We start from the raw sequence: 25,704 nt of genomic DNA on the forward strand, positions 1-25,704 counted from the left end.
TTAGCGATCAGTTATATTATCCATTACTAAATATTGTACAAATGTTGCCAGTTAGCGATCAGTTATATTATCCATTACTAAATATTGTAACAAATTTAAAAAACTTTTTCTCCACTCAACAGAATTTGAAGAATTTTACATGATGTTGAACATCCTGGAAGAGAGGCTTTTCAGTTTTATAGAAATGATGCCGATACATCTCCAAATGTGTCTGCCATTAATAGTAACAGAAAACCCTTAAATTAGTTCTTCTCAGAAACCACTGAACAGAATTTGACCAAATTTGACCACATCTTGGCACAGAGAGCTTTCAGATGTTTACATATTATTCTGATCCGCCTTCAGATATGGCCACCATCACTAATAATAAAATTTTAAGTGACTTCTTTTCAACAAGCAATTAATAGAATTTGACCAAATTTAATAGAAAACATCTGATTGCTCCCATGACCTAAATGGTTAGAGCATCATCCTTGCATGCGGGAGATTGTGGGTTCGAAACATTGGCTGAGTCACACCAAAGACTGATAAAAATGGTATTAGCAGCTGCCTTGCTTGGCACTCAGCATTAAGAGGTTAGTGCTAGGACTGGTCAGCCAGGTGTCAGGATAATGTGACTTGGTGTGACATCATGCTGCATGTTTGTGGCGTGATGCCCCATTGCTAGACATCACTATAAACTGCCACACTGCAGATATAGCAACATGACTGGAAAATTGTGAAAGCCACATTAAGAATCCAAATCACACACACACACACACACACTCAACATCCAGGTGTAAAGGTCTTTCAGTTCTATATAAATGATACTGATCCAATCCATTTTTAAATTTGAACAATGTTACTAGAGAAAAAACCCAAACAACAATTCTTTTCAGAAATGTCTAAACAGAATTCAACCAAATTTTTCCAAAAGCATTTGATAAAGCATCCTGACATATGGACCTTTCAGTATTGGACAAATGATGTGGATGTGCCATCAAATAAGGACAAAGATCATAATTTATAGAAACCTTGAAACAGTTGATTTCATTACATATGCAGTCAATAGCAACTGAAGAAATTTCAGAATGCTTTGATCAGATTTCTTGATCAGTTGCTCTTGCATTTGGTTATTAGGCAGATGTCAGGTAGGTGAGCGATGTCAAGCCTACTTGGGTCTCTTGTTTATGAAATATATATAAGCCACTTTTTTACTTCTTTAGGTGTGACAGTACCAAAGCAGCCACGACCAATGCCTCGATCAATATCGTCCTTGGGATCTCTGACAGTTACCCTACCCCCTCCAAATCGACTGGCCATCACACCAACATCCATACATGCTAGCATGGACCCACATCGGACAGGAGTTGTACGAAGTTTCAGTGTACCAGCTTCAGGACTCGCTCAGTCTGCAGGACACAAACCATTGCCTCCTCTACCAGCATCAGATCCAGCCACTCCACTGTCCACACTTGAAAATCCAATTGCAGACAATGAGTATAATGAATGCAACGTGTGTTATGAGAGGCCAGTAAATGCAGTTCTGTACACATGTGGACATTTATGTATGTGTTATGAGTGTGCAATCATGGTCAAGCAGGAGCGGGGATCACTTTGCCCAATATGTCGGCAAGAGATCAGAGATGTAATAAAGATTTACCGGTCCTAGTTAAGAAATGTGCAGAGAAAAGTCTTTTTATTTCTCTTTTGGGTGCACAAGTTAACTGGATTTGTTTTACTGGTGTTCGTCAGGCTGGGCTTTATGAGATACATTTGGTATATAGTAACAGTTAATAAAAATGTACTAGAAAAATTATGTTCTAGTTGTGAAATCATGATATCCCGAATTTTTCATGATTTAATCTTGTTCCTGTGTTCCCGATACATTGCTCATTGTTTTAACCATCAACTCAAATTCAGTTCCATATCAATGTAAATGTTGAGTTTTATGTGACATCTTTATCGTATTTTTCTTCTATGTGAGACGATGAGTAAATTGTGGTACCTAGTCTACAGTAGTGATGTTATGATAAACATAAAGTTGTATCACAGTATCAATCAGCTCAATAGTCCAATGCTTTATTAGCATTCGAGTCATTTTGTTGAAAGAGCACTGAAGACTTGTGAGTGGCAAAGAGTTATGGCCACAGTCATATTCATGGAATGTTCTGTGTTTTTTTACCATTGACCGTTGTCTTGACTGTTGATATTTATAGCTGTCAAGGAAAAATCCATTGAACTGTACAAATGCTATGTACACAGCTGATTAAAGTAAACATGTTGCTCTGTAATAGTGCTTTGTATTTCAGTGCATTGGAAATGGATTTATGTGGAGTGGACTGGAAGGGGAGGTATCTTAAATCTGTGTGATAGTGTCACATTTGTTTTTGGCTGATATCATCATGATGCTGAATCCAGCATTGCAATTACTGTACATCATAACATCACAGATACAAAGTTACTTAACAGCTGATACCATATCTTCATTTATGTAACCTGTGCTAATCTGTGTGTGCCATAGACCAGATCTGTGCTATAGAATGCTGTAAGATACAGCTGCATCTCATCTTTATTCTTATCTTTTAAAGAAGCAGGCTTGTATTCAGAAGTGGAATGCAGGGTCTGTCAGCAATATAACAGAAATGTACAGTGTTGTAAAAGTGGAAGGCTACAGTGTTGCAATTTGTTAAAGCAGGTTTTAAGTTCACTGCCGTCTATACTTTTGTTTGAAATCATAGGTAGAATGGATTGTGACACCAATCTGACTTCATATAATGCATTAGAATATCTGGACCCATATTCTTGAAAAATTTTAAGCAAAAAATTCTAATACCAGCTGAAAACCTCCAGAATCAAATATGATACTTAGATTGTAAGTAAGTAATCACAATTTGGCAGTGTAGTAAAAATGGCTGACAGATATTATACATAGAGGTTACCTAAGTAATAACAGTTAGCAGTGTAGTAAGAGGACTGCCAGGTATTTCACTTAGAGTGCACCTAAGTAATACCTGTTTGGCAGTGTAGTAAAAGGTCAAATATTATATGTTGAGTGCACCTAAGTGATCACACTATGGCACTGTAGTAAAAGGGGTTATAGATATTATACTTAGAGTGTACCTGAGTAATCAGTTTGGCAGTGTATAAAAATGGCTGCCAGAGATTATACTTGAGTGCACCTAAGTGATCACACTTTGGCATTGTAGTAAAATAGGCTGCCAGATATGATGCTTAGAGTGTACCTCAGTAATCACAATTTGGTACTGTGGTAAAGGGACTCGAGTTAAGAAAAATGTGAAAGTTATGTGATTGTAGGTTTATTCTAATTGATGTTAAAGACTTTCAAAGTTTTTGTACTGTGAGCTTGAGTCTTTTGCATAAAGAGTTTTATAAATACAAGGTCTGGGTCTGTATTGATCATATATACAAACAAGTTTTGTAGCATACCCTATTCACCACTTTTACTAATTTGACATGAGAGTTGTGACCCTTTTGAAATAGGTCAGAGATCAGTGGGGAAAATAAGGCATTATTCTCATCGGGGTGGATGTGGGTGTTTATTCAGATGGATCAAAAGAAAAAACAACAAATATACAACATGTGCAAGAATGTAGCCCCATTGGACTGTCAGCAGAAACTTTTACAAAATGTTAAAATTTTGCTTATTTTAGTTTGTATTGATTGAAATTGCTTCTAAATTTAATTTTTTTTATTATGGAAAGGGATGTAATTCTTACATTTCTTTGGGGAATGTGTAGATTGCTTTGTTGTCACCTGAATTATCTTGGTTGAATAAGTGGAATCCATTCCTGAAGTACACAGCTGTCGGGCATTTCTGCACACCTAAGGTTTTTGTTTCCAATATTTAAGCAAAACGCAAACGGAATTCAAGCGATTGACAAAAATAAAATACAGCAATGCTTACCATTTTAAAAGATGCAATGGTCACTAGAATATTCTGTTTAAAATAATATTAATTTTGGACACAGAGGATACCACCCCCTGTTTTCCTGACTCGCGATATGTCTGCCTATTCTGCGCATAGCTTTAAAAAGATGTCATGTTTATCCATTTGGGCTACAGAAATGAAATATATTACTTTGGACTGTTTCTGTCAGCAGTTCAGTCAGGTAATTAGGTCACGTTTATAGCTAGTTTTACAAAATTCAACGTAAAAATGCCAACAAATGGCAAGAGGTGTTAAGCAAACTAAACCGATCTTGTAAAAAAGTTAGTAAAGTTCAACATTTTATGAAAAATAAGCTATTATGTGGAAGAGAAACAACAGTGAATAGGATGTAATGTGAATATGTCTTGTTGATTGGGAAAAATTGCTACAGAATTTAGAAACAGACTATAAGCCGGGGAATTTGTTGATAATTTGTGTTCTAGCGGCAAGTAGACACGTTGGGTAGCAGACGATTTTGTACGTGTGGGACAACTTCTTGCAAAATTGGAAACTTGGATTAAAATACAGTTTTGTTTTAAGATACACATTTCCATCTTTTATATAATGTATTTATTTGTATTATTTTAAAAGATGCATAGTAAATCGTATTTTCTGGGTTACAGGTTCAAGAAGGTCATGGAGTGGGTCTTCACATTGCCATTTAGAAATGATATTTTTGTGTGCATTTTGAGTCTAAATGTGGGATATTTGTGTACACTTTATGATTATCACTTTTCATAATTAATGTACGATTGTTTTTTCTGGATACAAAATGGATTTTTTACCCAAAATAGCACATGATCCAATGTTTACAGAAATGATGTATCGTTGCACAGAATTACCCGACACGCAGAATTGGCTGACATGGCAGTATCTTTACTGCTTGATGTGGAAATTATGGTTTGAAATTCGTTACACAGTAATTTGTGATAATTATAATATATTGCTATGCTGGGCCTACTGAGTTTTCATTCAAGCACAGTCGTTGCTGATTCAGATAAAGGTTTTTCAGTTTTGAAATGATTTTGTTGTTTTGTAATTCTATATGTAGACATCATAAAATAATGTTGAAACTGTAGAAATGAGACACAATTCATTTTGTGTTGCAAATAGGATATTTAAAAAAAGGAAGAAAAGAAAACAGCAATCGAATGTTGCTTGGATAAAGAAAAGATGGAAGAAAAATGAATAGCACTAGGACATTTTTGGTTATTAGCTTCAAAGACAAATATATCTTAGGCTAAAAATACTCAATATGTACAACTGAAATATTTCCTTCCTTTGGATAATTCATGATCAGTAGTAATTTTCTATCTTCAGAGCATATGCATCTTGAGATTTAGAAAGTTTTGGCATTTTCTCACTGCCTTCAACAGTGAATAATGTTGATCAGTTGACGTGACAGTCTCCTCATGTCATGTGACCATCATAAATCATGTGATCAACATTAGTCGCTGATGAAAGCAGGGAGATATTGCCCAAAATTTTGAAATCTTAAGATACATTTGCTCTGAATATGGGAAATTACTAATATTCTACACATGGGTTGCATGTGGTTAATTATTTAATGAGCTGTGAAACCAGGCTGTGCATTGTGGTATATTAAATGACATGTTTAAAAGAATGAAGGTCACAGACTGGTTGTAAATACTGGAAAAAATCATTTTTCAGAAGAGGCTTGAGTCTAAAACCATTTCGTTTTATCACTGTCACCACACAGGTGCTGCTGGATATAAATGGGGAGATTTCACCACACCAGATTTTAATAGTAAATACCCACAAGGGAATTTACATTAGAAACAAGGTTGTCAGCATAATATTTTCATCATTTTACAAGTTTCTGCTTTGATAGATCATTCATTGGATGTAAACTTGTTTTGTTGGTCTTACATCAGAAGTATTTTAATTTGACTAGACATTATCATTACAGCCTGTGGAAATTAAAAATTATGTTGTCTGTTCCATACAGCAGTCGATACACTCTGTGAAAAAGGATCCGGATAAAATATGCTGACCAATTTTTCACCTATTTTATCAGTCAGTTAGTGTGAATTAGTTTGTAGTTTTAGGAATAAGTTATCAGTTATGCAAGTTTTAGATGTTTGTACTTACAGTACTCTCTTCAGTTCATACTGAGTTTTTAAAATCTGTATCCTTGAGGAGCTTAATAAAATTCTTTTTAATGCAATTTCTCTGCAGCAACATTAATAACATGTCCCCAAAAATCTATCTGTCCTAAATTCATGCAGATAAGTGTATAAATTGATAGTTCTCTGGAACTAAATGATTGCTGGAAGTAATGGTTAGGGAAGAAAAATGTGTCCGTTTTATGTTCAAATTTTGTCTTAAAATATTATATTTGTTACTATTTTGTCAACTTGGGATCACTAAACAAGGTTATGTGATCACTGTCTGTTAAGTTTGGTATTTTGCTTAAAGTAGTCAGTTAATTTATGAGAACCTTTTTTTTTATTCTTGCCTATTTTCATGTATATTCTTAAATGTTTGATTTTATTATTGGTGGATCTCTTGCCGTATTGGGTAAAATGACACAAATGGTTGAGGAAACATTATTCTTTGATAGCTGATAAGTTATTAAATTTGGGATTACACTAACACTGAAATGGAATGTTTGATCCCTCACAGAGCTAAAAATTGAAGTCTGTGAAGGAGAAGTGGATTCCCTTTTCTATGGCAGTCTCTGTACAGATAGTTCTTTCACATAGACATTTACTGCATATCATTATCATCATTTTAAAAATTTCATCATAGATAATCTATTATAGAATATAAGCATGTTTTGTTGTTGTTGTACGGTTTAACTCCATTTTTCAGCACACGATAGGCTATACATGGCGGCCAGTATTAATGGTGGAGGAAGAACCCGGGAAAACCCCCGGAAAGAACCACCGACCCACGAGAAGTTACTAGCAAGCTTTCTCACATACCCACATTGGCCGAATCCAAGACTCGAACCTACGCAGACAGAGGTGAGACAGCAGTGATCCGTAACGGAGAGCGCTTTAGACCACTCGACCACTTGGGGCCCCAGCATGTTTTGTAGGACATTCACAAAAGATTTGTACTTTGGCGAGAAATTATTATTAATTTGTGGCAATTAAAATAGTTCTGACTGCCAGTATAACACATTTACCATAATTTGGGGGTGGAGGATCGTTACAGTAACAACTATGATGTTATTGTTTACTGAATTGAATAAATTCTAAAGTAGAGATACCTGTATCTAAGTGAAATGATTTAATTCAACTTTTGCATTTCTTTGAATTCAAGTAGATTTTGTATGCATTTAGACAATTTTCCACTGTTCGCATAGCATTTTCAGTTGAAGAACCTTATATCTCATTTGGTCTCAGTTTTATCAGACTAAAATATTGATGATACTGAAAGCATACACAATTTTACATAAAATCTAACGTGAGTCTTTCTGTGATATTGCCAAATTCATATATCTTTGTTTAAGAAGCTGGTTTTCAGTTGGCACTTTTCTGTTTCTGTAACTATAGAGATCTATGAATATTATGAATTAGCGACTGTTTTCAGCAATATGCAGATACACCACTCCCTCGATAACTCGCGAACCTGCTTACAACACGGGGTCTGGTGTGGATCCCATTTTTTAAACCAGAAAATACCCTAGAAATTGATCCCTATTTGTTGAACTTGAAGAAAATCGCAATCAAAGTTGGTAACAGAAACTTTGATATATTGCTCGTTTTATCGTCAGTAATGGTAAATAGAACCTGGAAATTTTAATCAACATTATGAAATGTCAAATTTAAACATAGGTCATACAATTATTTACATTTTCCTTCCAAATGACATTCCTAGAACACCGCAATTAACAGTATTGTAAGGAAATTTCGATCAATGAAAATGTCACTTACGCCAAGTGGAGGCAGTACTTCATATAAATAAATACAAATTAAATAATTTTTTATTATTTGAAATTTGTATTCTAGTTCTATCTTTTAGTTCCTTGTAAGTGCAATCATCATACATGCAATGTGTCTTCTTGTAATTAAACGTAAAATGCATCAATCTACTGTAACAGCTATATCTGTGAGTGTTTCTCTGAGAACCTAATTAAGTGCCGACCGTGTTTTGATAACTGACTTGTGTAAGTATTTGTTGTTCTGAATTAAAAGCTGGCCTCCTTTGTATTATCACAGTAGTTGTGTCTTTTGAATCAAATAAAGGAGGTGGAATAAAAGAAAAGTTAAAAGGCACAAAAATTCTACAAAGTTAAAATCTAGGGGCCCCAGTCGTATGTCGGGTGAACTCACTTCATATGATCAAACACTGTTATAAATGTTATTGTGTATGTAACATAAACTACCTTAAATTAACCGACTCTTTCATAACTGTGATCAAAAATAGCAAGGCAGCCAAGCAAAATACTTCATAAAATAAAGAGCTTGATTTCACAGATACGAACCATTTGTGGGCAAGCAAGTTTCAGAGAATTCTTGAACTGGCACTTAGAGATATCCTCAAGGATGATAAAAAATTTCATTATTACTTCCAGTGAAATCACAACATCAATATTGAACTAACTGAACAATACAAAAATTGAGTTTTGACGTAGACGATTGTCTCATGAAATAAATGTTGCGTGTTTTTGAAAAAAGGAATCTTGTTTGGTATTGTATCAACAGTTAGTCTAGTTCCCTGCTCTGTGAACTTCCGATTTGGCAGGGTACTATTAAACACCAGTACGGGAACCAGACTCATCAAGAAAACAAAAAGCAGTGATATAATACACAGATTTTTCTCGTACACGTGATGGTTGTTGAAACTAGTTGGAACACTCTTTCACATGTTGGACATTTTGTTGTTATTGTTGTTGTTGTTGTTGTTGTAGGGTTTAACGCCATTTTTCAGCACACGATAGGCCATATATGGCGGCCAGTATTAATGGTGGAGGAAGAACCCGGGAAAACCCCGGAAAGAACCACCGACCCACGAGAAGCTACTGGCAAGCTTTCTCACATACCCACATTGGCTGAATCCGAGACTCGAACCCACGCAGACAGAGGTGAGATGGCAGTGATCCGTAACGGACAGCACTTTAGACCACTCGGCCACTCTGGGCCCCTTGGACATTTTGAAAATAAATGTTATTTAAACAGAATAATGAACAACTTCATTAGAAAAAGCGCATTATTTAAAATTATTATCGACTTGATTGTAAAATGAGGATTCAGTCATTAAACAGCCCAGGTCCCTAATGCTGCTCCACCCCCCCACCCACCCATGGTTTTATCAATGTCAAAGTGAATTTTTTCAAATTTGTGGAGGTCCCTCGTTAACTCGTGCCCTCGCTTATAGTGCGGTCTATGTTTGTGGGCCCCATAGTGTGCAGGGAAACTGTCAGACCTTAGATCATATTACCACAGCATCCAAAGCAGTTAGAAAATAATGCATCATCACTCATAATATTCATCCACTGAGATTAATTTTGATTATTATTTATGGTGGTACATCTGCATATCCAGTTTTTTAAAATGTCCATTATTGATTTTCTCATGGCTCTATTCAAGCTAGCTCATTACATTTACACAAAACCTTAATAGTGTATTCAGTGATGACCTAATGAGATTTTCATTCCTGCCAATGTTAGAAGTTAGAATCTCTTTTTTTTGTCCTACAATATGGTACATTTCTCTACTTCGTTCCTAAAACAGGTTTTGTGACAAAATGGTGGTGTGTTTTACAAGCACTAATTAGACTTTAAATCAGTTTTGATATGTCTGCACAGTATTTCAGTTTATTTGTTGAAGATTAATTAGGTGTTGTTGTTAATGAAACTCCTGAAATAGTATGCATATTTTTTCTATAATTAATGGACAGAATAATACAGAATAGATCTTTTGTGATCATGTGATGCAAGAGACAGTGTAATTCTACTTTTAGTTTTGATGACAATGAAATTCTCTCTATTCCTAATGCATTGCTTGCAGTAATCTCAAGTCTGGCTTATTTTTTAAATCCATTTTTTATTCAAGAGTTCAGTAATTCAGAACCTTACATGTAGTTATCATTTCAGCATATTCTAATAATAAACGGTAACTCTGATTTAGAATACAGCAGGTTTTCTAGACCGCTACTCTGATTATCTGCTATGCAAAGACTGGCCCAAGCGTTACACAACCATTCTCTTGCACAAAACTTAATTTCAGTTAAAAATGCTGCCGTTTGATTTGCTAGTGTCAAACCACTCTGTCCAATCAGATATCAGAGCTACAAAATTAAAATTGTTTTGTAATTTTGTGGCCTGATTATCCGTAGAACTGGTGCACATATCTGAAACTAGTGAATTCTTCACAACACTGTTTGATTAATAGTTTGTCCTTCCAGTGATTTTCACTGTTTTTAAAGAGGTCAAATAGCTGAAGTTCTATTAAACACAGCACCGTCATTTTGTTTCATTATGGAAGGGTAATATCCGCTAGTCACAGTAAACTTAAGTTTTATATTCAAGACTCACAGGTTCTCAAATTCCAAACAACATTATTTAAAATTTAGTAAGAATAAACAGGGAATTACACAAATTTCACAAGTTTTTGGCTTCGTGTTTCCAAAACCTATAGCATGCCATCATCAGATATTGAGAATAGTTTGTGTTGATATATAAAGGGACATAACTCAGATTTCTAATCCAGAGAGGAAATAATAAGTTGGAATAATAGAGTTCATTTTTGGCTGCATGTTTGTGCCAGTGACGTGTTTTTTCCTCATTTTAGAACACAGAAAAAAGCAACAACCCTCTCCCAGATCATCACAGTTGACTGCATCCCTCGCTTACCTAATACTGTACTCATTGCCAGCATTGTTTTTGGTTGTCAGAAATATTTTACTAATTTTTAATAATTTGGTTGATACTTACTGTGAAATATAAAGGAGTTGATGATTTCAGCAATATTTATTTACAAAATGGTTTACAGGGAGGAATAAAGTAGGCTCAGATATCCAAAATAAATTAATGAGGGAAATGATTACCAAAGCATGAGGCATTAAAATTCCAGTATGGGAAATTTGTATCAGGGGAGACTACTTTTTGACCTGGTAGGAGCCATTGCTGGAATGAATTTTGGTTACCTCCCTTGCTAGTTTACCTGCTTTCAACAAAAGAGAAACATTTCAATACAAATTATGATCACAAAGATAATTACCTGAATATTTTTCTTAATGTATTGTTTGAATTTTCAAAACATTTCGTCAGACGTTCATCCTGGATTCAACAGAGAAAGTTCACAAAGAATGTAAACACAAAAGGCAGATAAAGATAATACCTCAGGAGAAACATAATGTGCTGCCGAAATTCCAACAGGATACACAGGGCATTAATATTGGAATAATACATTGGCAATTCTTTTTTCAGTGTGTTAATGTTGCACTGTAAAAATCTCAACAGTATAAACAAGGCATTAATATTGGATGAATACATGCATTCGCAATCTTTTTTTCAATGTGTTAATGTTGCACTGTAAAAATCTCAACAGGATGCACAGGGCATTAATATTGGATGAATACATGCATTGGCAACCTTTTGCCAGTGTTATATGATGCACTATAGAATAGAAATTCCAACAGGATGCACAGGGCATCAATATTGGCATGCAATCTTTTTTCAGTCTGTTACATGGTGGGAAAGATGGTTAATGGGAGCATATTTCAATTACAAAGCAGTCTGAATCACTGAGGTTTATTGCTTAAAATAAATTGTTGGATAAAAATGGGGATTACTCCTACTTGTATGTTAAGATTCTGATTTTTTTTACAATGCATCCACAAGGCAGAGCAAATTGTGTTATGTTGTCCATCCATCTGTCTTTTACCAGTTGCATTCCACACAGTAAATCCAATATTCCACATATACATTTACCAAAATTTTGGGATGGCTTGCACTTGAGATAAGGAAGAATCCTATTGAATCAGGGGTCAAGGTCTTTATGGCAGAAGAAATATAATTCATTTACAGACCATGTACCAAAGTTTTGAATGACTTGAATGTTTTGAAAGAGTAGGAAAGGAGCCTTTAGAATTTGGGATAAAAAGGTCAAATGTGAAGGTGACTTTGTATGAAAGAATTATTTTGCATAATAAATTTGCAAATAGCAAAACAGAGATCTCAGTTTAAATCAGCTTGTTTACTCCAAAGCCCAAGTCAGTATACTAAACTTAATCTTATTCTTTGACTTGTTTAATGTCTCTGATTCTTTATGGTTTCTTTAAAGTTTGTTTGTGATAAATAAACCAGCGCATGTACAGTACGTAATCAGAAATAGCTTTATCTATGCCTTCCGAACCAAAAGAAATGTTTCTGATATTCAATCTGATGTAAAATACATCATCTGTTGTCAGTTAATAATTAATTTGCATGGCAATGCACAATGCAAGGTTGTTGTCAATTAGTAATTGTTTGACATTGCAGAATGCAAAGCCATTAGTATATTCATGTGAGGAATGGAGGTTTTATTTTCTGCACATATTGTCTCCTTTTTTATACAATCCATAGTGATAATTTTGTAGAAAATAACTAGCTCATTTTAATGTAATTCCATATTTCCCAAAAACTGTCCCAAAAATCCATGATGATTTCTAAGTTGTTAATAGTATTTGTTATGCAATATTTATAAATATCCTAGATCAATTTTTAACATATTTTTTCTGTTATTGTTACGTTTTTCACTGTTATATTATCTTCCTGTACTTAACCATATATGCATAGAACACTCAAAATGTAATATATGTTTGTGGAGATTATCTTGGAAGAGAGCGTCTTGGGCAAAATGGAGGAAGGGGGCAGAGAGAGACTGGTATTAAAGGTGTATTGCACAATACAGGTGCTACTCACTATATGCATCTATAGGATGATTAGAATGTCACCTGTATGATGAAACATGCATAGATTAGAATGTATAAAAATGTGTGGAGCTGCTTTAACTTGGTAGAGAGTTGGAATCATAATCCAAGGTCACAGGTTCAGCACCCAACCAGGCCAGCAGGTGTCAGCTGCATTGGTGTGTCCCTGGGGAAAACACTTTGCTTCGATGTCCTCTGCATGATATAGTCAATAATGTGTTCAAAGTACCATTAAAACCAACAAAACAAACAATGCAAATATGTACATAGCTATGATGTCTATAAGAAACAAACAGAATGTAGTCTTGTAAACCAATACTAGTAGCAAGAAAGGGTTTACTGTTTTATTCATTGCTGAACATTTGATGATATTGTCTTGCAAAAGCCAGACTGAAAAAGAAATCACTTTGATTATGCCTACATTATCTTCCTTGGCATGTTTATGTGGTTTTTACCCATGTACTAACCACACACCCCTACAAAACAAAATAAACCCAGATCAACCATCACATAATGTGCTGGAGATCATAATAAACCCTGATTAGCCATCATATGATGTGCCCACAAATCAGACCTGGAGATCATAATAAACCCTGATTAGCCATCATATGATGTGCTCACAATTCAGACCTGGAGATCATAATAAACCCTGATTAGCCATCATATGATGTGCTCACAATTCAGACCTGGAGATCATAATAAACCCTGTTTAGCCATCATATGATGTACCCACAAATCAGACCAGGACATTATAATAAACCCAGATTAACCATCATATGATGTGCCCACAGTTCAGACCCAGTGACCATAATAAAGCAGATCTACTGTATAGTCACATGCCCAGAAATCAAACCTGGAGATAGTAAAACTCCTTCAGTCAGGAAATAAAGCTATTAAAAGTAGCATCATGTGTGATTGGTTGAAAGAAAATCTCAAATTCAAAAGTTGTGTGATTTTTAGGTCAGATCATTGATGTTTATTTGAATTCTGACTTCCATCTAACAGCACAGACCATCATCTGTCACATGATGTCAGTAGATCAGGGTCTGTACTATCACATGATGTCAGTAGATCAGATTCTATGCAGTTACATGATATGTCAGTAGATCAGGGTCTACACAACTGCTCCGGTGGCCTAGTGGTTAGAGCATCCACCTCCGATGCGGGAGGCCATGGTTCGATCCCTGGCCGAGTCATACCAAAGACTTATAAAAATGGCACTAACAGCTGCCTCACTTGGTGCTCAGCATTAAGAAGTTGGTGTTAGGACTGGTCAGCCTGGTGTCAGGATAATGTGACTGGGTGGGACATCATGCTACATGTCTGAGGCATGATACCCCTGTGCTAGACATCACTATAAACTACCACACTGCAGACATTGTAGCGATATGACTGAACAGTTGTTAAAGCTCTGTTAAAAATCCAAATCACACACACACACACACACAGACACAGAGGGTCTGCACTGTCACATGATATGTCAGTAGATCAAGGTCTGCACTGTCATATGATGTCAGTGGATCAGGGTCTAAACTGCAGCATAATATATCAGTGGATCAGGGTCTGCACCATCACATGTCAGCAGATCAGGGTCTGCACTGTTACATATCAGCAGATCAGGGTTTGTACTGTCACATGTCAGCAGATCATTGTCTGCACTGTCACATGTCATCAGATCAGGGTCTGCACTGTTTCATGTCAGCAGGTCAGGGTCTGCACTGTCATGTGTCAGCAGATCAGGGTCTGCACTGTCACGTATCAGCAGATTAGGGTCTGCACTGTTACATGATATGACAGTAGATCAGGGTCTACACTGCCACATGATATGTCAGTAGATAAAGGCTACACTGTCATGTAATATGTCAGTCGATCAGGGTCTACACTGTCACATATATCAGTTTATCAGGGTCTAGATTACTCACATTTGGGTGTATATTGTAGAAAGTTAACTCTGGCAATTGTTTAATTTGTAATTTACCCTTTTTATGACACAATATTTCCAGTGCTACCCTAGCTACACCAATTTATTTATCCATTGGTACATAATACAATGGAATATAGCTATTGTTTCTGTCTCTCTGCCTGAAATCCTAGTGTATGCCTTTAAACATTTGGTTCCCAAAACATAATTTGAACAGTTCAAAATATTTAAATGTGCCAAGCATTTGTCCATTTTGAGCAGGTACTGGAAAATATGGACTATCTACTTATGAAATTTGGTCAATATTTTTGGTCAATATCAAAATATTTGTATATTACTGATATTTAGATCTTTTCTTGCAGTTTCTGTAAGTGTTATTGTTCTTTTTAACTTGTTAAGCTGAATGCAGTATATGACAGAATTTTGTGAATGAAACTGCACTTGCAGTTTTCAGTGTATTTGTGTGAAACTTACTACATGTTATGGTCATAATAGTGTACTCATCATTTTGGAAGAGTTGTACATTTTTGTTTTACAGGCTATCTTTAATAGGTCTGGAGGTGGGATGTAGGGGAAGCAGGGGTGTATCCATGTGAGTAAATTTCTCACCATTCATTTAGCAGGAGTTTTCATATGGGGTTGTGGCCTGATGCTTTCTAAAAAAAAAAGAAATCCATCTTAAAGTAGCTGGATAAAATCAGAAGAAAGAAAAGAAAATATCTCGGGTTGAAAGAAAATCGCACCCCACTCCCATCACCTCAAAGTTAAATGGTCAGTACCTTATAGTAGATGAATTTGCTGTGTGTGTGTTAATTGGTGTATAAAAGTTCTCATCTTAAAATTGTAATTATTGTGGGATGATTGAGCTGACGCTGTTGCTGATACCCTGTAAAAGACATTGTGCTAATATTACAGAGCTTGTTGATAAAAATGGGATGTGTTTACTCTGAAAGCTGCATCTAAAGGATACCATTTTCGATATTTTGTGATGGCATGACATCAGCATTTCTTAAGATTTGTTAATTTTGCAGGCAATACATTTTCAGTAGTAAATGTCATCAAGTAAGTTGTTTTTGTAGAATATTTAATCTAGGTACATGTTCTGCCAATTATAATCATTTATTTATCTATATATACCACAAATGTGGTTCTTTTTATATGACAGTTGCCGTATGGATGGACATCTCAATCACCTTGGCATACATGTTCATCTTTCCATCTGTATGTCTCTCCAGCCTGAATTTAAGTTAATTTTTGTTTTGATTAGGTTCATTGTTAAAGCATTTAAACAAATGGCAGTGTAAAAAAATTCTTGCATATTTTGTACATCTTGTTTACCATCAATACTTCTTGCCTCAATCAACGGGAGCAAAGTTTGCCATTGCACACAACTGATATAGTAGTCTGATACAGCAAAAACCAGTATGCACGTGTTGTGTAAACCATACAGCCCCATATTGTTTGTATCTATAATTACAACTCAGCAGACATGTATTATTTGTATGTTGCTATTTTTATTAATCCAGTCAAGTTTATTTTTAAAAAAATTGTTCTTGGCCCAAAACTGTCTGTAAATTTACAATAAAATAATTAGAATATAAATCCTTATTGCTGATACACAGATTTATACAAAATTTGAGGCATACATTTTGTTTGCAGCAGAAACCTTGAAGGGAAATTATACATCATTTGAACTTTATATTTAGAGGATTCGGTGAAATCACATTTTGCCATGGCTATTCATACAGTAATAGATTTTCAAGATACATGACTTCATATATCAAGTTCTGATGCAATTTTAACCAATCAAAATTATTGTTGCAAAGGCTGGGTAACAATGTTATTATATGGATTCATATATCAAGTCCAGTTCTGATGCAGTTTTAACCAATTGAAATGAGTGTTACATTAGTGGGTAACAATGTTATTATACTGATTTATCTACCTTTTACAAGAAAACACCTGCCACTGATATTCAGCAGTTTAAGACATGGAGGATTCATTTTATTTGTGTGTTAATAAACTTTACACCAAGGATTTATTTTTATCTGTGGGGTAAATAAACTTCAGAGTAATCTTTTCTATTTGCGGGGTAATAAACCTCATGCCAAGGATTTATTTTATTTATGGGGTAAATTAACATCACACAAAGTAATGTTTTCTGTCTGAGGGATAATAAACTTCACGCCAAGGATTGTTTCTTATTTGTGGGGTAAATAAATTTCACACAGAGTAATCTTTTCTATTTGTGTGGTGATAAACTTCACGCCAAGAATTCATATTTTTTTTATTTGTGGGGTAAATAAGTTTCTGTTAATGTTTTTCATACTTGCTACACAATAAAATTTGAAGACCCAGCAAACAATCATACCTCGTAAGATGAGAATTTTGATGTGTACAAAAATGTCATTTTAAGCAAGAGCACAAAAAGTATTGCAAAAAAAAAACAACATGAATTTGCCGTAGACTTTTATGAATTGTGGTATTTTCTGCATGTTTTGGGACAGCAAAATGTGATTACTTTTTTCACTGTTTGAACACATTTTGAAATTTTACATTCAATGACCGAAGACATGGACAAGTGATATACCATTTAAATTGCTGAAGATTGGAAGAACTGCCTTAAACTATTCATTAGGTCGCTGATTGGCATTTGTATAAAACTATCTTAGTCACCCGTAAATAAATGCTAAATGCAAAAGACTTGTCCACCCTTTTTCAAAGAAGGAAAACCTTTAAAATTAAAGTCATGATCTCAGAAATTTTGTATAGGTTGCACTCCACAGTTTTATACTTTACATAGGTTTCAGATTTTAAAGAAAAAGGAATTTTCCAGGTTTTCCTCACTGGTTGTCTTGGCTTTAAGAAAAAAAAAGACTTTGCTTATCTTAGGTGTTGTTAAAAGAACTTTAAATTCCTTCATTTTAATGTATGCTTGATGGGTGTAATTTGGGCTTAGAGTCATTGGAGAAACTCTTCATAAAAGTGTCCATCCAGAATCACTAAGGTACTTAAATGGTTTTAAGGAGAACGGTGTAGAATGACTTCTTTACGGTGGTGTAATTTATGGGTTCTAAGTGCGCAAATAGTGCAGAAAAATTATAACGGAGTCATTCAGTGGTCCGATTGTGAACTGCGAGAATTAGTTATCTTGTGTTATTTGAGAGTAGGGGAGGTGTTATCATTAATCTCACCTATTCGACTGACAGCATCCAGTGCTGTGCAAATACATTAATACATGTACTCATTGAGACTAATACCAATATACGAAGGGGCCCTGAGTAGCCGAGTGGTCTAAAGCGCTCACTGTTCCGGATCACTGTCATCTCACCTCTGTCTGCGTGGGTTCGAGTCTCGGATTCGGCCAGTGTGGGTATGTGAGAAAGCTTGCCAGTAGCTTCTGGGTTGGTGGTGCTTCCTGGGGTTTTCCCAGTTTATCCTCCACCAGTTATACTGGCTGCCATGTATAGCCTATCTTGTGTTGAAAAATGGCGTTAAAGCTTACAACAACAACCAATATACGAGACTGGTATGTGACCAGGGTTTGTGTCTTAGTATTAACCACAGTGGAGGCATTAAATAAACTCTTAGGTGGCGCTCTACAGTTTTAGACTTTTAAAGAAAAAGACTTTCCCTGGGTTTCTTTACTGATTATACTAACTGTTTAATAAAGACCGTGTATATCTTAGGTATTTTTCCAAGAACCTTTAATTCTCTTTATTTTGGTGTATAATTGATGGGTGTAATATGGATTATAGAGTATACAGCTTGGCCTTACATCAGATGTGCACCTTTCAAAAAACTGCTAGCTCCACTTGGTCATTTTCACTTTCTGGACTTCGGAGGTAAATTGTACTAAAAAAAGAGCAGATAACTTTTTTGTTACATTTGATATATTTTGTAATTCATCCATTGCACTTTCAGAAGCTGGTATTGTCTAGTTGCACAAAATTCATTTTCCCAATTTTAATAGGTGCTAATGATAGTGTACTTCAGACAAATTCAGGGTGATTTTTTAGCACAAGGGAGCAGTCACTGTAGTTAGCAGTGTGCTTAGATCATGTAGTTTCCGTAAGTACAATATCCAAAGAAATATCAGCCACATTACATGAAAGTAGCATATAGATATGCCAACATTCTCCCCAATGTGCATGTTTCAAATGCAAGCAACTTCACCTTACATATGTCACTCTCTCAAGAGTATATAATAACTGGTGAGCACACCCTTAAAGAGCACATAGGTATTATTATTGTCATTTATTTTGATTGTATGGCTGAAACATTTAAGTCGCAAGCATGAAAACAGCTCTTTTGAATAATTCTGTATTTCCACCCACAGAACATTTTTTAAAATTAGCGTCAGAGTCTCACACAAGCCCCCCCCCCCCCAATGAAAAGTGAGCTTTTTTAAAAATGCACATTTCATTTTGTCAACATAGCAGCCAGTGTTATGCTGAAAGACAGGAACATGAAACTTGGCCAGAATTATTCCTGAGATGTCACCAATAAGTTGTACACTTTGAAAAGGGATGGAACAGATAATGTTCATGAAGGTCAAATGTCAAATTTTAAATTATTTGCTTATTGTTTAATATGGAAGAAAGTGAATTTGCTTGGTCATCATTTATTTTGTAATTTCATTGCAAATAAATAAAAAGAAACACATTCACTATATAGTTCTTTTACTTAATGTAACAGTTTTAAATTTAAGTTGACTTCATTCCAATATTCTGAGACTTCTAATTTCCCCATAATTAAGGTCAGTACTCACAGAATACTGCATCAAGGCATATTTTGTAAGCAAGAGCAAAATAAGCATAATTAGCTTATTTCCATTTTGTTCAGAACATCATACATACTGATTTGCAAATAACAAAAATAACTGCATAAATGTTCAGATTATATTAAGGTGACAAACAACTTCATCTTACATACGTCACTCTCTCAGAAGTACGTAATAACTGGTGGCGCCACCTTAAGAGACGAAGCCTCTCAGTTTAGCGAGTATCTCTTTTAATAAAGATTCACATAGTCTTCTGAGGTCTTTATGTTTCAGATTTTTTTCAAATCTACGGGCAAGTGCTTCGTTATATCAATGTTGGCGAGCTAATGAATATTAAAACATGGTTCTTCCAGTTTTTGTCAGTTGGTCCATACATGTAACTTCTCAAGGATATATGCTATTTCCCATTTCAAAGTTACATTTGTTAGTCTATCTAGTCTTATCACTGCTGAGCTTAATGTATGTGGGAAAACATGTAAATAAAATCTTATAAAACCTGTCCGAACTTTGCAAGGCAAGAAAATGGGATTGTAGCCAACAATTTTTATGCACAAACCGTGGATGAAAACATGCAGAAAATGTGAGAGTATTTGTATTATTTTGATTGTGTTATATTTTTTTTTAATTAGCTCCCCTCCACCCACCCAATTTTTATGGCAAAGCAGTAAATCTACTGATGCATCAGAGTTTTGAAATATATGTTTGATGATTGATACCAGTACTGTTTGATAGCACCCTGGAATTACATAATCTATAATTGTTTTGCTTACTTTTCAGAATACACAATCGATAACATATTGCCTTTACGATTTGACCCGTCTCATTCATACTACGACTTTCTTGTGTGTTATTGTGGGATACACTGGGATTAAATTTATCTTTTTTTGCGGTATCATTTATGTTTCATTGACTCGTGTTTTAGATAAAACATATTAGTCAAAATCGACAAGACACAGTTTAGTCTTGTAATTGAAAGTGTTTTAAATTAGGGGCTTGATATTCTTGGGGAAATTTGAGGCTTATTGATGATGTATAGTTTGCATGTCATACAAAATTTATTACACATATAATTTCAGTTATATGTTTTCATGTAATATTAAACTTTTGAAACTTATTTCATCATTGCTATCATTGTTAAGCATTATTCATAAATTTTGTATGCGAGTAGCATTCATTTACCTCCCCAATTTTGAATGGCTCTACATGCATAGTAATTTCATTAATTGCATGATTGGTATTAGCAGCATCAGATATGATTAAATGATGAGCCGCAGCACAAGGAAATGTATTTAGCCCCATGTCAATTTCCCCCTGGGAACGAATTTGGGAAGTTATATTTGTTTGTGTGTTTGCTCATCCATTTGATGACTGTTAATTGTGCTGTCTGTAGCTCAGCTTTGTCTCATTTTCATTTACGATAAATGGTTTGTGAATGTTGCTCAGAGAAGAGATCAGCCATGCCAAACAGATCACTCTATCAAAACTTTTGTACACGAGTTACTTTTGTTCTTTTTTTTTTCTTCAACTATTTGTTACAGTCCACATCTTATGTTTAATTCTATTGTACCTACAACCATACAAATGCATCTCAAAGTGAGAAACCCTCCTATACCAAAATTATGTCAATGTGACCATGTTTTCATGCGAGAGTGACTTGCATTTTGGCTGTTTATTTCTTTCACCATCTGTATCTTAAACCCTATTTCACCCACACTCAAAAGATTGGTATGTTGATGCATTTAAAGAAAACAATTCAGCTATACTAAAAATATAATTCAGCTATACCAAAACTATGTCATTGTGAGCTAATTTTCACACTCGAATGACTTTTTTCCATTTGTTCGTTATATCTATATATTAACCTGTATTGCATCGACTAATAACACTTCCGATCCAACAATGATGAAACTTGACATGTTGATACATCTCATTATGTAGAGAATACATCTTCTCAAGCCAAGGTTCCGATAAGTTAACCCTATCTATACCTTGGCGGATCGAGGAGATATTATTAGTGCATTGTCCGAGCAATATCTTTTGGATTTCATGAGTTGCCTCCCCTAGTATGTAATGCAAACTAACCAATAGTATGTAACAGTGGTATATTATATATACATCGGCCGAAAATGGCGGAGGCAGTTGGCTTCAAACAGATCTTTGTAAGTTTCACATCAAAAGTGTGGCTACATATCAGAGTGAAGTTTTACAGATGTATCTAAGTGAAAGGTATTTGTACAAACACGGACCGGCATTGCAAATTTGAACAACTAAAGTTTGATTGGATGCGATGACTTGCCGCCACGTTCAATGAAATTTACAGACCTGAAGTACATAAATATATTCTCGATCTGCCAAGGTGTAGATAGGGTTAACCGTGGCTAGTGAAGATGTGTATTATATTGCAATAATATTTCTTTCCTCCTCCTTCTGGTGACTGACTTGTTTTAAGAGTGTGACCATGTGGTCTAGGGCGCTTGCCTCACATCTCACATCTGCCTGTGTAGATTCAAGTCTCGGCTTGGCCAACATGGTATCTGAGAAAGCTTGACAGAAGTTTTCCATGGATCAGTGGTTCTTCCTGGGGTCTTTCCAGGTTCCTCCTCCACCAGATATACTGGCTGCTATGTACCTATCATGTGCTGAAAAATGTTGTTAAACCCAGAAAGCCAATCATTTGTTTGTTTTGGCTCACAGTCAGCATGCAGTGTGCTGGAATCATCCCCAGGCTAGACTGAATCAGTTCTCATGCCATATTTTTTGTCACTTAACTCACTTTACTTTGTCATCAATCCTCTTTACCAGTCTGTATATGGTTGGCTACTCCAGATGCACTCCTGTTGGCATTAATATTTCCAAGCAAACACATTGTATTCCTTTAGCATTTTATGCTCCCTTTTGTATACTACTGATTTAAATAGAAAACACGGTACCGTAAAATAATGTCCATTTATTATGATGTGTTGCCCCAGTGTAAATGCTAAGTTCAATTGCAATTTGATAGATCGTTTACGTATTTTTGAAATTAGAAAATGAAAATGTCATTATACTAATAGCTTGCCTCCCTCGCATACATATAACGGTTTAATTTTCAGAACCAGTTGCATGTTTTTTTGGGTGGGCATTTCAGAATATTTTACTTTTTCAACATTACTGTGTATATTTTTGAATGCCTTATCTTATACAACTCATGCGAACTTGGGGCTCATTTAGAGCAGTTAAGACCAAACTAATAAGACTTGTCTGGGATAGAAATTAAGTGTCATAATAGATACAGGGCAATAATTGATAAGAGTTTATTTTTGTCTGGGATAGAATTTAAGTGTCATAGTTGACACAGAAAATATTATCACAATATAAAATAGCTTCTTTATGATGATTTGTTCACGTTGAAAGTGTTAACATTGGTAGTGCCGTGTTTGTAACATTTGACCAAAATTTATGGCCAAACAGGTGCTGGAAATTAATATTTTTTTTAGCTCATGTGACCATGGAACCAATGGAATGTTAATGATATGGCCATATAACATTTGATGTGTATTTTCTGTCGGCAATTACAACTTTCGGCCTCTTCCAAAAAAAACAATTGTGCGGGTTTCCAATGAATTTGACAGAGCATTCTGTTATTAACGCATTTTAAGTTTGTGCAAATAGTGCCAGTTTGCCGTCAAATATGGCCACCGTTACAAGAAATATAAAAACTTTTAAAAAGACTTAAGAAAAATTGCTGAACAGATTTTGACCAAATGGACAGAAAGTATTGTTGCATAGAAGCATTTGACTTCTACAAATGATTTAGATCCACGTTCAGATATGGCTAATGTTTATATTTTTTTAAAAGCGGAAATAACCCAACCATGTAAAAAAAAAAAAAAAAAAAAACTAAATATAATTGCACTAAATTTGACAGAAAGCTTCATGGCATGCATGAATGCATGTCGGTTTTATACAAATGTTTACCTGTCAGCAAACTACCACTATTACGAACAAAAAGGACGACTAATAAATGATGACCGCTGAACAGAAAATGGCCCAATTTGAGAGCGTCTGGCACGGCGTCCATTCAGATTTATTTAAATAATGCTAATCCACCATGAAAAATATGGGCACTATTACTACGAGTGAAAAAAACCTTAACTAAATTCTTTTCAGAAACTGCCAAACTGAATATTATGAAGTTGACAAAAAACCAAACAGTGATCTGATTTTAAATTTAGCCACCCTTACTAAACATACCAAAATATCTTTAAACAGTTACTTGAAAACAAGTGAACAGAAGCGGAATGGATTTCACATGCAACATACAAAAATATATACAACTACTCCTGACCTCTGTCCAATGTCATTGCCAGTAATTAAAAATAACAAATTCTCAGATCTAGTATCCAATGTCGCTACCAATAATCACAAATACAAAATCTATCAATATCATAAGCATCGTGCTTACGGCGATTTCTCGACCAACTGCCTGGCTATGAGGTAGATATGTCAGGTGAATGTTGTCATGCCAACTTGGGTGTCTTGTTTTAAAGTATATTTTCCTCCATTACATTTTCAACCATGTATATATGTCATTTTTTATTGTTGCATATGTTTTTAAAATTAAAATGTTATAAATATGGAATAAAGACGATTGAGATGCGAGACATTTAAGTACAATCCATACAGTTTAAGATTTTGTTATGAACGCCATTCTGTTATGCAGTATTCACATACGTTTCCCTTCGAGAGTCATGGTGAATGTTTGAACACAATTTTTTTGTGTTTAAATTTTGTCCCACGACAGTAACATAAGGGAGAATATTGATTTGCTTCTGTACATGTTTGCATGTTATATTCATCCCCAAACTGTTGCAGTAGCACAGACACTAATGGACTTGTCTCTATGACTTTGTACACAAAATCTTTTGGACTTGTTTCTATGACGTTTTACACAAAATCTAGTGGATTTGTGTTTATGTTTTACACACTTTATTAGTGTCATAATTAGATGACTTGATTAGAGTTTCCTTCCATTACAGGAATGTTTTAATATTTTTGCACATATTTTACTTTTTGGACGTTGATTTTTTTTTTTTGTTGACATAAACTTTGTTAACACAACAAGCAAAAAATCCACTTGAGGTAAAGAAATGAAATTTGATTTGCCTATTTGTACTCGTTTGTGACTGGCTTTTCAAGTACTTACATGATTTTTAAAAAAATAGTATTTCTTACAAATTTTGTTAAAAAGAATTTAGGTTAACTAAATCCTTTTTAGCACAATTTATCAAGCACAAGTTGAGATAGGCGAATGTTATTTGGTATCAGTGTTAACAAACGCAAGGTGAGGTAGACCAATGTAATTTGGTATGCATCTTTGTTTGCATACACTGATGACCTGATTACATTTTCATGCCATTATTTACAAAAAAAGTATACATTATACATTTTTTCTTCAGTTTTTAATATTTTAGGAGAGTTGAATATTTTCGGTCTGCATTGGGAGCATAGTTATATTTTACAAGAACAAATTTAGTTGGACTTGGGTGAAATTACTCTAGTCATGATGATTCCTTTAGCTGTTGAATAGTGTGGTTGAGTTAACCAAATACATGTATGCAATTTGGATACATATATCGTTTATATGTAACATTATCTAATAAAGATGTGTACTGTTTTGTTCCGTTTTATTTCCAGTTGCTTTAAGTGTCTATATAAAGGAAGAGTCCTTTGAAGGGACCGATGCTTTGCTGTCCAAAAATAATTTCCAAGAATTTAAGATTATGTTTTGGGACTGCTGGTGCGTTGAAACCATCAGTGGTATTCTTTAGAGATTCCAACTTTTTGATAGGCAGTGGACTCTGACCCTACACCCTAACATAGATGTCCTAATATCAAAAATGGGGTGGCAAGGGTCAGAGGAAACTCGGACTAACCCGAGACTTCTAAAAATGGTACCAACAGCTGCCTCGCTTGGCGCTCAGCATAAAGAGGTTAGTGTTATGACTGGTTGGCTTGGTGTCAGGATAATGTGACTGGGTGGGACATCATGTCACGTGTCTGCGGCATGATGCTCCAGTGCTAGACAGCACTATAAACTGTTACACTGCATACATCATTGTTGTTGTGGTAGGGTTTAACGCCATTTTCAGCACAAGATAAATGGTGGAGGAAGAACCGGAAAAAAAACCCGAAGGAACCACC

General features: G+C 35.0%; 1 protein-coding gene across 2 annotated transcripts in view; it reads left to right on the forward strand.

Moving 5' to 3' along the window:
- Window positions 1-25,179, forward strand: part of LOC149795303 (protein neuralized-like) — a 126,239-nt gene extending 101,060 nt beyond the window's left edge. For both annotated transcript variants that reach the window (XM_089965036.1, XM_089965035.1), the window contains exon 4: window positions 1,206-25,179. In XM_089965036.1, the coding sequence (XP_089821162.1) occupies window positions 1,206-1,651 (446 nt within the window). In that variant the 3' untranslated portion in view covers window positions 1,652-25,179. The remainder of the gene's footprint in view (window positions 1-1,205) is intronic.
- Window positions 25,180-25,704: the final 525 nt, after the last annotated feature.

This window comes from Sinohyriopsis cumingii, chromosome 7 (genome assembly GCF_028554795.1).
Source record: "Sinohyriopsis cumingii isolate HCF-2022 chromosome 7, ASM2855479v2, whole genome shotgun sequence".
NCBI classification, from domain to species: Eukaryota; Metazoa; Mollusca; class Bivalvia; order Unionida; family Unionidae; genus Sinohyriopsis; species Sinohyriopsis cumingii.